At 47.6% G+C, this 12,489-nt stretch overlaps 1 protein-coding gene across 2 annotated transcripts in view; it reads left to right on the top strand.

Moving 5' to 3' along the window:
* The window catches only part of NFAM1 (NFAT activating protein with ITAM motif 1), a 36,811-nt gene that overhangs the window by 716 nt on the left and 23,606 nt on the right, over nt 1-12,489 (top strand). Inside the window, exons 2-3 of one of the 2 annotated variants that reach the window (XM_063930117.1) lie at nt 8,802-9,101; nt 10,120-10,250. In XM_063930117.1, the coding sequence (XP_063786187.1) occupies nt 8,802-9,101; nt 10,120-10,250 (431 nt within the window). The remainder of the gene's footprint in view (nt 1-8,801; nt 9,102-10,119; nt 10,251-12,489) is intronic. The other variant, XM_063930118.1, reaches the window with a different exon arrangement.

Raw genomic sequence — 12,489 nt, 5'->3', positions numbered from 1 at the left:
CTGGGCTGTGTGTGTATATATGGCATGGTGTAGTAGTGTCTGTAGTGGGCAGTGTGTGTATATGGCATGGTGTCTGTACTGGGCTGTGTGTATATATGGCATGGTGTAGTAGTGTCTGTACTGTGCTGTGTGTGTACATATGGCATGGTGTAGCAGTGTCTGTACTGGGCTGTGTGTGTATATATGGCATGGTGTAGTAGTGTCTGTACTGGGCTGTGTGTGTATATATGGCATGGTGTAGTAGTGTTTGTACTGGGCTGTGTGTGTATATATGGCATGGTGTAGTAGCGTCTGTACTGGGCTGTGTGTGTGTATATATATGGCATGGTGTAGTAGTGTTTGTACTAGGCTGTGTGTGTATATATGGCATGGTGTAGCAGTGTCTGTACGAGGCAGTGTGTGTGTATATATGGCATAGTGTAGTAGCATCTGTACTGGGCTGTGTGTGTGTATATATGGCATGGTGTAGTAGTGTCTGTACTGGGCTGTGTGTGTATATATTATATGGCATGGTGTAGCAGTGTCTGTACTGGGCTGTGTGTGTATATATGGCATGGTGTAGTAGTGTCTGTAGTGGGCAGTGTGTGTATATGGCATGGTGTAGAAGTGTCTGTACTGGGCTGTGTGTATATATGGCATGGTGTAGCAGTGTCTGTACTGGGCTGTGTGTGTGTATATGGCATGGTGTAGTAGTGTCTGTACTGGGCTGTGTGTGTATATATTATATGGCATGGTGTAGCAGTGTCTGTACTGGGCTGTGTGTGTATATATGGCATGGTGTAGTAGTGTCTGTAGTGGGCAGTGTGTGTATATGGCATGGTGTAGTAGTGTCTGTACTGGGCTGTGTGTATATATGGCATGGTGTAGTAGTGTCTGTACTGTGCTGTGTGTGTACATATGGCATGGTGTAGCAGTGTCTGTACTGGGCTGTGTGTGTATATATGGCATGGTGTAGTAGTGTCTGTACTGGGCTGTGTGTGTATATATGGCATGGTGTAGTAGTGTTTGTACTGGGCTGTGTGTGTATATATGGCATGGTGTAGTAGCGTCTGTACTGGGCTGTGTGTGTGTGTGTGTGTGTGTGTGTGTGTGTGTGTATATATATGGCATGGTGTAGTAGTGTTTGTACTGGGCTGTGTGTGTATATATGGCATGGTGTAGCAGTGTCTGTACGAGGCAGTGTGTGTGTATATATGGCATAGTGTAGTAGCGTCTGTACTGGGCTGTGTGTGTGTATATATGGCATGGTGTAGTAGTGTTTGTACTGGGCTGTGTGTGTATATATGGCATGGTGTAGCAGTGTCTGTACGAGGCAGTGTGTGTGTATATATGGCATAGTGTAGTAGCGTCTGTACTGGGCTGTCTGTGTGTATATATGGCATGGTGTAGTAGTGTTTGTACTGGGCTGTGTGTGTGTATATATGGCATGGTGTAGTAGTGTCTGTACTGGGCTGTGTGTGTATATATGGCATGGTGTAGTAGTGTTTGTACTGGGCTGTGTGTGTATATATGGCATGGTGTAGTAGCGTCTGTACTGGGCTGTGTGTGTGTGTGTGTGTGTGTGTGTGTGTGTGTGTGTGTATATATATGGCATGGTGTAGTAGTGTTTGTACTGGGCTGTGTGTGTATATATGGCATGGTGTAGCAGTGTCTGTACGAGGCAGTGTGTGTGTATATATGGCATAGTGTAGTAGCGTCTGTACTGGGCTGTGTGTGTGTATATATGGCATGGTGTAGTAGTGTTTGTACTGGGCTGTGTGTGTATATATGGCATGGTGTAGCAGTGTCTGTACGAGGCAGTGTGTGTGTATATATGGCATAGTGTAGTAGCGTCTGTACTGGGCTGTCTGTGTGTATATATGGCATGGTGTAGTAGTGTTTGTACTGGGCTGTGTGTGTGTATATATGGCATGGTGTAGTAGTGTCTGTAACATAGTAACATAGTATCTAAGGTTGAAAAAAGACAATTGTCCATCGGGTTCAACCTATTTGTGGTCTCCTATGCACAATTATTTTGTATAAAATTTTGACTGAAGTTGATGACTGCCGTTCCGATTAACCCCTCTTTTTTATAACAACCATAGTGCGTGACTATGCCCCGTAACCCTGGATATCCTTATCCATTAGGAATTTATCTAACCCATTCTTAAAGGTGTTGACTGAGTCAACCATTACAACTCCCTCAGGCAGGGAATTCCAAACACGTATCGTCCTTACCGTAAAAAAGCCTTTACGCCGTATTGTGCGGAATCTCCTCTCCTCTAACCTGAGCGAGTGTCCACGAGTCCTCTGTGTTGATCTAACCAAAAACAGGTCCCGCGCAAGCTCTGTGTATTGTCCCCTTATATATTTGTAGATGTTGATCATGTCCCCTCTTAATCTCCTCTTTTCCAGTGTAAACATGCCCAGTCTTGCAAGCCTTTCCTCGTATTCCAGCGTCTCCATACCCTTAATTAGTTTGGTCGCCTCTGTACCTTTTCTAGCTCCAGGATATCCTTTTTGTAGTAAGGTTCCCAGAATTGTACACAGTATTCAAGGTGTGGCCTCACAAGTGATTTATATAACTGGAGTATAATACTCTCGTCCCTAGCATCAATACCCCGTTTTATGCATGCTAATATCTTATTAGCCTTCTTTGCTGCAGTCCTACTTTGGGTACTACTGCTTAGCTTGCTATCTATGAGGACACCTAAGTCCTTTTCCAGTACAGAATCCCCTAATTTTACCCCATTTAGTAGGTAGGTGTTATTTTTGTTGCCCATGCTTCTAATTTAACTAAGTCGTTCTGAAGAGACTCGGCATCCTCCTCTGTATTTATAGCCTTACACAATTTGGTATCATCTGCAAAAATTGTCACCATGCTCTCTAGACCTTCTGTTAGGTCGTTAATGAAAATACTGAACAATAGCGGTCCTAATACCATACCTCCCAACTGTCCCAATTTTCGCAGGACAGTCACGTTTTTTGGGGACAGTCCCGCTGTCCCACCAGCGGGCCGCAGTGTCCCGCGGTGGTGGTGGGGGGGGGCAGTTGGGAGGCTCCGTCTCTCGCTGCCCTGCTTAGCAGAGCAGCGGTGAATACACACTGTGCGCATGCGCACAGACAGAGGGAGAGGAGGCATGCCAGCGGCTCACAGAGCGCTGGGCATGTCCCCTCAGTGAGGAAAACGGGGGCGTGGCTCGCGATCGTGGGTCCTCCCGTGAAGCCATGCCCCCTTTTCCATAGGCCACACCCCCTTTTCGGGAGTGTGTCCCTCTTCAGGTAGGGTAAAAGTTGGGAGGTATGTAATACTGAGCCTTGCGGCACACCACTTAGCACTTCAGTCCAAGTTGAAAAAGATCCATTAACCACAACGCGCTGCTCTCTATTATCTAACCAGTTTTTGACCCAAGTGCATATTGTGCTTCCTAGCCCTGATTCTTGTAGCTGTACTGGGCTGTGTGTGTGTATATATGGCATGGTGTAGCAGTGTCGATACTGTACTGTGCTGTGTGTGTATTTATGGCATGGTGTAGTAGCGTCTGTACTGGGCTGTGTGTGTGTATATATGGCATGGTGTAGTAGTGACTGTACTGGGCTGTGTGTGTATATATGGCACGGTGTAGTAGTGTCTGTACTGGGCTCTGTGTGTGTGTATATATGGCATGGTGTAGCAGTGTCTGTGCTGGGCTGTGTGTGTGTATATATGGCATGGTGTAGTAGTGTCTGTCCTGGGCTGTGTGTGTATATGGCATGGTGTAGTAGTGTCTGTACTGGGCTGTGTGTGTATATATGGCATAGTGTAGTAGTGTCCGTACTAGGCTGTGTGTGTATATGCATGGTGTAGTAGTGTCTGTACTGGGCTGTGTGTATATATGGCATGGTGTAGTAGTGTCTGCATTTGGCTGTGTGTGTGTATATATGTTATCGTGTAGTAGTGTCTGTCCTGGACTGTGTGTGTATATATGGCATGGTGTAGTAGTGTCTGCATTGGGCGTGGGTGTATATGTTGCATATCGTAGCAGTGTCTGTGCTTGGCCGTGTGTGTAAATATGGCATGGTGTAGTAGTGTCCGTACTAGGCTCTGTGTGTACATATGGCATGGTATAGTGGTGTCTGTACTGGGCTGTTGGTGTATATATGGCATGGTGTAGTAGTGTCTGTCCTGGGCTGTGTGTGTATATATGGCATGGTATAGTAGTGTCTGTCCTGGACTGTGTGTGTGTATGTATGGCATGGTGTAGTAGTGTCTGTCCTGGGCTGTGTGTGTATATATGGCATGGTGTAGTAGTGTCCGTACTAGGCTGTGTGTACATATGGCATGGTGTAGTAGTGCCTGTACTGGGCTGTGTGTGTACATATGGCATGGTGTAGTAGTGCCTGTACTGGACTGTGTGTATATATGGCATGGTGTAGTAGTGTCTGTCCTGGGCTGTGTGTGTATATATGGCATGGTGTAGTAGTGTCTGTCCTGGACTGTGTGTATATATGGCATGGTGTAGTAGTGTCTGTCCTGGACTGTGTGTGTATATATGGCATGGTGTAGTAGTGTCTGTCCTGGACTGTGTGTGTGTATATATGGCATGGTGTAGCAGTGTCTTTCCTGGACTGTGTGTGTATATATGGCATGGTGTAGTAGTGTTTGTCCTGGACTGTGTGTGTATATATGGCATGGTGTAGTAGTGTCTGTACTGGACTGTGTGTGTATATATGACATGGTGTAGTAGTGTCTGTACTGGACTGTGTGTCTATATATGGCATGGTGTAGTAGTGTCTGTACTGGACTGTGTGTGTATATATGGCATGGTGTAGTAGTGTCTGTACTGGACTGTGTATATATGGCATGGTGTAGTAGTGTCTGTAATGCATACGGTCTAATGTGTGCTCCATGTGAAGTTAAATGCTCTTTGTTATTACAATTCATGTTAATGTCCATCTTATATTTGAAATTAAAATAAAAGAGCTCTTCCTAATTAATAGAGACATCATGTACTAATCAGTGGCGGATCCAGGGGGGGGGCACGTGCCCCCCCTTCCCTGTCATTTAGAAGATTTTTTCTTATCTTTAATTTTAGCCTGCAGCCTGGACCACGGCACGCTCTATCACGGCGCGCCACTTCTGCCTGCAGTACTGCCGCTCTGCCACTCAGTTTGGTCTCCGGCAGTGACGGCGGAGTGTATAACTCAAATCAGGTGCCGGTTCGTTAGCCAATCAGAGCTCGCGAACCGGCACCTGATTTGAGATATACACGCTGCCGTCACCGCCAGAGACCAGACTGAGGGGCAGAGCGGGAGGCAGGAGAAGCGCGCGCTGCGCTGCGCTCTCCACACACAAAACGGTAAGCAGCACTGTGGGGGCATATGTGGCGCCGTGGGGGCATATCTGGCAGACTGGCACTGTGTGGGCATATCTGGCACTGTGGGCACATGGCACCCACTATCTCCCTGTGACCCACTATCTCCCTGTGACCCCAGCCTCCTCAGTCACCCTCTACAAACAACCACATATGCAGCAGGGTGCATAGAAGAGTCCGTAACTGTGTGGCCCAAAATAGAATGGGAAGGGGGATAGTGTATTAATGTTTTAACATTCTGTGGCTGTGTTTGGGTGCATATGTGGTTGTTTGTATATATGTGCTGTGTGTGTATATGTGGCTGGTTGTGCTTATGTGACTGTATACTGTATATGGCTGACTGTATATGTGACGTGTGTGTGTGTGTGTGTGTGTGTGTGTGTGTGTGTGTACTGTATGTGGCTGTCTGTGTGTGTATATGTGACTTTGTGTATACTGTATCTGGCTGTCTGTATACAGTATGTGACTGTGCATATGCAGCTGTCTGTGTACACGTAAACTGTATGTGACTGTGTGTGTGTGTGTGTGTGTGTGTGTGTGCGTGCGTGCGTGCGTGCGTGTGTGTGTGTGTGTGTGTGTGTCAGGCTTACCTATTTTGCAGCCTCCTCCTCCGGGAGGAGAGAGCGTTGTAGGTGAAGGGGGGCGTGGCCGGCAGCAGGACGGGTGGTTTGGGGGCGTGGCCGGCAGCAGGATGGGCGGTCCGGGGGCGTTAATTCAGGGTCGCGTCATCATGACTCCACCCCCCACTGTGCTGTGCCGAGAAACGAGGCGCTGCATAGCGGGGGGCGGAGCTACTTGTTCACTGCTGCGGGCTGCCGAGGGGGAAAGCGGGAGGCTTGCCCACCTTTCCGGGGGGCCGGGAGGGTCACCCGATTTTCGGGAGCCTCCCGGCCATTCCGGGAGGGTAGGCAAGTATGGTGTGTGTGTGTGTGTGTGTGTGTGTGTGTGTATACTGTATGTGGCTGTCTGTGTATTAGTGACTGTGCATATGTGGCTGTGTGTATATGCGACTATATGTGACTGTGTGTTTACTGTATATGGCTGTCTGTGCATATGTGGCTGTCTGTGTATACTGTATCTCGCTGTCTGTATACAGTATGTGACTGTGTGTGCATATGCAGCTGTCTGTGTACACGTAAACTGTATGTGACTGTGTGTGTGTATACTGTATGTGGCTGTGTGTGTGTGTGTGTGTGTATACTGTGTGTGTGTGTGTGTGTGTGTGTGTGTATACTGTATGTGGCTGTGTGTGTGTGTGTGTGTGTGTGTGTGTGTGTGTGTGTGTGTGTGCGTATACTGTATGTGGCTGTGTGTGTGTGTGTGTGTGTGTGTGTGTGTGTGTACTGTATGTGGCTGTCTGTGTGTGTGTGTATACTGTATGTGGCTGTGTGTGTGTGTGTGTGTGTGTGTGTGTGTGTGTGTGTGTGTATACTGTATGTGGCTGTGTGTGTGTGTGTGTGTGTGTGTGTGTGTATACTGTATGTGGCTGTGTGTGTGTGTGTGTGTGTGTGTGTGTGTGTGTATACTGTATGTGGCTGTGTGTGTGTGTATACTGTATGTGGCTGTCTGTGTGTGTGTGTGTGTGTGTGTGTGTGTGTGTGTGTATACTGTATGTGGCTGTCTGTGTCTGTGTGTGTGTATAATGTCTGTGGCTGTCTGTGTGTGTGTGTGTATACTGTATGTGGCTGTCTGTGTGTGAGTGTGTGTGTGTGTGTGTGTGTGTGTGTGTGTGTGTGTGTGTGTGTGTATACTGTATGTGGCTGTCTGTGTATTAGTGAATGTGCATATGTGGCTGTGTGTATATGCGACTATATGTGACTGTGTGTTTACTGTATCTGGTTGTCTGTGTATATGTGACTGTGTGTGTATACTGTATCTGGTTGTCTGTGTATATGTGACTGTGTGTGTATACTGTATCTGGTTGTCTGTGTATATGTGACTGTGTGTATACTGTATCTGGTTGTCTGTATATGTGACTGTGTGTATACTGCATCTGGTTTTCTGTGTATATGTGACTGTGTGTGTATACTGTATCTGGTTGTCTGTGTATATGTGACTGTGTGTGTATACTGTATCTGGTTGTCTGTGTATATGTGACTGTGTGTGTATACTGTATCTGGTTGTCTGTGTATATGTGACTGTGTGTGTATACTGCATCTGGTTGTCTGTGTATATGTGACTGTGTGTGTATACTGCATCTGGTTGTCTGTGTATATGTGACTGTATGTTTACTGTATCTGGTTGTCTGTGTATATGTGACTGTGTGTATACTGTATCTGGTTGTCTGTGTATATGTGACTGTATGTTTACTGCATCTGGTTGTCTGTGTATATGTGACTGTGTGTATACTGCATCTGGCTGTCTGTGTATATGTGACTGTGTGTTTACTGTATCTGGTTGTCTGTGTATATGTGACTGTATGTTTACTGTATCTGGTTGTCTGTGTATATGTGACTGTGTGTATACTGCATCTGGTTGTCTGTGTATATGTGACTGTGTGTTTACTGTATCTGGTTGTCTGTGTATATGTGACTGTATGTTTACTGTATCTGGTTGTCTGTGTATATGTGACTGTGTGTGTATACTGCATCTGGTTGTCTGTGTATATGTGACTGTGTGTGTATACTGCATCTGGTTGTCTGTGTATATGTGACTGTATGTTTACTGTATCTGGTTGTCTGTGTATATGTGACTGTGTGTATACTGTATCTGGTTGTCTGTGTATATGTGACTGTATGTTTACTGTATCTGGTTGTCTGTGTATATGTGACTGTGTGTATACTGCATCTGGCTGTCTGTGTATATGTGACTGTGTGTTTACTGTATCTGGTTGTCTGTGTATATGTGACTGTATGTTTACTGTATCTGGTTGTCTGTGTATATGTGACTGTGTGTGTATACTGCATCTGGTTGTCTGTTTATATGTGACTGTGTGTGTATACTGCATCTGGTTGTCTGTGTATATGTGACTGTATGTTTACTGTATCTGGTTGTCTGTGTATATGTGACTGTGTGTGTATACTGTATGTGACAGTCCGTGCATACGTGACTGTGTTTTGTATGTGTGTCTGTATCTGCGCATATGTGGCTGCGTATATGAGTACTCCATGCTCCCAGCGTGATGAAACCGAGGGCGTGACTCATGGGTATGGCATTCTCTGTGAGGCCAAACGCCTTGCTACAAAGCCACACCCCTTTCACAGGAGCACATGTGCCGACCGACCCCCCCCCCCCCCTTCCTTTCCCTATTGTGGTCCCCCCCTGTCATTTTGTTCTGGATCCGCCCCTGGTACTAATGACAGTATTCCGGCATGAATCCGGCATTTCTGTGTGGTATTAATACTGTGTCACCGTTGTAGGTTCCCCCATATCTTCCTTAGGGCGTAGTAATAATACTGTAGACTCTATTTTGTTCTTTTTGTTTCTTTTATGTCAAATGAGATTTGTCCTCGCCCTTCTCTCCCGCAGCCTGTACTGTGCGCCAGTCGCCCGCTGTCCTCGTCACATTCAGCGGGGAGGTAGCTCACATTGTCTGCGTCATCACCTTAGATACACTCACAGAGTCACCGCCGGAGATTTTATCATCCGTGTTCCGCCATGATGTGCCCGGAACACAACTGGATGTGCGGAACTTTACTGCCAAAAATGCAGCGATAGTGCAACAAAGTCACAGTGTTACAGCGGGCGGACAGCCAGGGGTGTACTACTGCAGAGTGACCTGCGGGGGGCAGCACAGCAATGGGAGCGGGACCTACATACATGTAAGAGGTGAGTAACGTGGTAACATGACAGTCACCATGTCACCGCCTGTCTATCTCACTGTGTCACCCTACAGGGGGAGGGGCATGCTCATAGCTCCCTTCTGTCTGTGTCACTGTGTCACCCTGCAGGGGGAGGGGCAGGCTCATAGCTCCCTTCTGTCTGTATCACCCTGCAGGGGGAGAGGCAGGCTCATATCTCCCCTCTGTCTGTGTCACCCTGCAGGAGGAGGGACAGGCTCATAGCTCCCTTCTGTCTGTATCACCCTGCAGGAGGAGGGGCAGGCTCATAGCTCTCTTCTGTCTGTGTCACCCTGCAGGGGGAGGTACAGGCTCATAGGTCCCCTCTGTCTGTGTCACCCTGCAGGGGGAGGGACAGGCTCATAGCTCCCCTTTGTCTGTGTCACCCTGCAGGAGGAGGGACAGGCTCATAGCTCCCTTCTGTCTGTATCACCCTGCAGGAGGAGGGGCAGGCTCATAGCTCTCTTCTGTCTGTGTCACCCTGCAGGGGGAGGTACAGGCTCATAGGTCCCCTCTGTCTGTGTCACCCTGCAGGGGGAGGGACAGGCTCATAGCTCCCCTTTGTCTGTGTCACCCTGCAGGAGGAGGGGCAGGCTCATAGCTCTCTTCTGTCTGTGTCACCCTGCAGGGGGAGGGACAGGCTCATAGCTCCCCTCTGTCTGTGTCACCCTGTTGGGGGAGGGGCAGGCTCATAGCTCCCTTCTGTCTGTGTCACTATATCACCTTGAAGGGGGAGGGGCAGGCTCATAGCTCTCTTCTGTCTGTGCCACCCTGCAGGGGGAGGGACAGGCTCATAGCTCCTCTCTGTCTGTGTGACCCTGTAGTGGGAGGGGCAGGCTCATAGCTCCCCTCTGTCTGTGTCACCCTGCAGTGAGAGGGGCAGGCTCATGGCACCACTCTGTCTGTGTCACCCTGCAGTGGGAGGGGCAGGCTCATAGCTCCCCTCTGTCTGTGTCACCCTGTTGGGGGAGGGGCAGGCTCACAGCTCCCGTCTGTTTTCCCTATAGATACTGGCTATGTAGAACCTGTCAGCGCCTCTATGAGACTCTGCTCTGGACTCATCCCTCTGTGTGTTCTCCTATTGCTCCTGTCTGGCGCGGGGACCTTCCTGGCGGTGCCGTTTTTCAGGAAGGAACAGGTAATAAAATGGCAGACTGGTGTTAATGAACTAGAATGTGAAATGTTTGATTACCCTGTGAGACGTTCTCGTTACCGCTCCCCTAGTCCTGTACATGAAATGAAATTCTTATCATAAAGACGTGGCTCTGTGTGCGTCCATCGCTGAATCAGACCTGTACGTTACGCATCACGCACAGTCACAGCACGCACCACGCAGGACGGGGGAATGTGCGCAGCCACCTAGCGTCACCTACAATTACCCACGCCTGGTATCTTCTCAGGTGAGATGCTGCCTCTGATCCTGGACTAGCTCTCCTCTCTTACCACCGAACGCCCCGGCTTCCTTATTTATTCCCTGATCCTATTGCCATTATTGCCCTTGTAACTCATTGCCACATTAAGTTGACTCCTGCCCCTGGCATTGCTGACCCCGGTATCCGGTCTCTAGGTTGACCACCATTGGTCCACAGTAAGTAGGAAAAGACACTGGAAAAGAGGCATCTAACAGGAGACATTATTGTGTAAAGGGTCATCACAAAGACTTATCAGAGGAATTATTTATTAAAAGAACACAGTTTAGGACACGTGGGCACTCGCTGCGACTGGAGGAGAGAAAGTTCCGAACGCAACGGAGGAAAGGGTTCTTCACTGTTAGGGCAATCAGGATGTGGAATTCCCTGCCAGAGAAGGTGGTAATGGCGGACTCTGTACATGGATTTAAAAGGGGATTGGATGAATTTCTGATTGAAAATGATATCCAAGGTTATGACATTTAAAATATTGATGTTTATAATCCGGGTGTAACATGATTTATAGTTGTTATCTAGTCATAAAACATTACTTCAGCAGGTACATTATAATCAACACCACTTAATACAGAATACAGGTGGAACAGGATGGCCATTTTGCCTCTTTTCCAACTCAATTACTATGTTACAATGTAGGTCGACATGTTCTAGGTCGATATGACAAAAGGTTGACATGAGTTTTTCACTTTTTTTTTCTTCATTTTGTGGACTTTTTCATACTTTACGATCCACGTGGACTACAATTGGGAACGGTAACCTGCGCCGAGCGCGGCGGTAGCGGAGCGAGGCACCTTGCCCGAAGCTGCAAGTGGACACGGTTCCTGGTCACTGTACGGAAAAAAACAACACCAAAAAAAGTGCAAAAACTTATGTCGACCTTCTGTCATGTCAAACTAGTACATTTCAACCTAGAGTCCCTGAGGATCTAGAAACCATTTCAACCTTGCATACCACACCAGCTGACCCCACCATCACTGTCCTACATGATCTAGAACGCACATTGGGTGTGTAGTATGTTGATGCCACTTTACCTTGTTTCTAATGTAGCCATTGTTTGCATATGACCTGCCACTGACTCTACAAGCCCTACATGACTACATCTGCCATTGTCCTCCTCTCTGACCCCATATTCCACCAGTATTCATAGCCTTCACCTCCACCTCTGATCCCACGTACCACAGCTTACCACTGGCCACCTATCCTTGCTGTCTCCTACTTCTCCTTCTGCTTCCCTGACTATTCAGTGACTCCATATCCACTACTTATTGTCGCCACTCTTTCACCTCCGCTGTCCTCCCTCATTCTGTTAGTATTACCCCTCCCCCCACACTTGGTGATCCTGCCACCATACACTATTACTCACCTCTTCTTCTGCCATCCCTCACCCCTCTTTCATCTCCTTCACCTCCATTCACACTTCTACACATCCAATCTGCCTTCACTCTTTCTTCTCTGCCTTCTGGACCTTTACTGCATATTCTTCTTCTTCCCATTCCTTCCCGTTTCTCTTCGTCTTCCTGCCTTCACTACTCACTGCTACCCAGAGCCGGTCATAGGCATAGGCAAACTAGGCAATTGCCTAGGGCATTTGATATGCCTAGGGGCATCAGTAGCTTCTGCTGATTAAAATGATATGCGGCATGCCTATATTCTGTGTGTAGCATTTCATATGCAGATACAGCCACAGTCTCACACAGTATATAGGCATGCTGCATATCATTTTAATCAGCAGGAGCTGCTTGTGCATCCTAGCCACATAGCAATGCAAATAAGATGCATTTTCATAAAAAAAGGTGCCCGACGTTAGCATTGAGGCAAGATTTATGAGGACACATCTGTATCCAAGCAGAGGCAGAGGTCACAGTGTTAGTGGCAGTGTGAGTGCTGTGTGCATGTGAGTGGATTGGTTGTGCAGTAGTGTTCAGAATATGTGTAAGAAGCATTATGTGT

The sequence above is a fragment of the Pseudophryne corroboree genome, chromosome 6 (genome assembly GCF_028390025.1).
Source record: "Pseudophryne corroboree isolate aPseCor3 chromosome 6, aPseCor3.hap2, whole genome shotgun sequence".
Classification (NCBI taxonomy): Eukaryota; Metazoa; Chordata; class Amphibia; order Anura; family Myobatrachidae; genus Pseudophryne; species Pseudophryne corroboree.
Note: the sequence above shows the minus strand (reverse complement) of the source record. Positions and strands in the feature narration are given on the sequence as shown.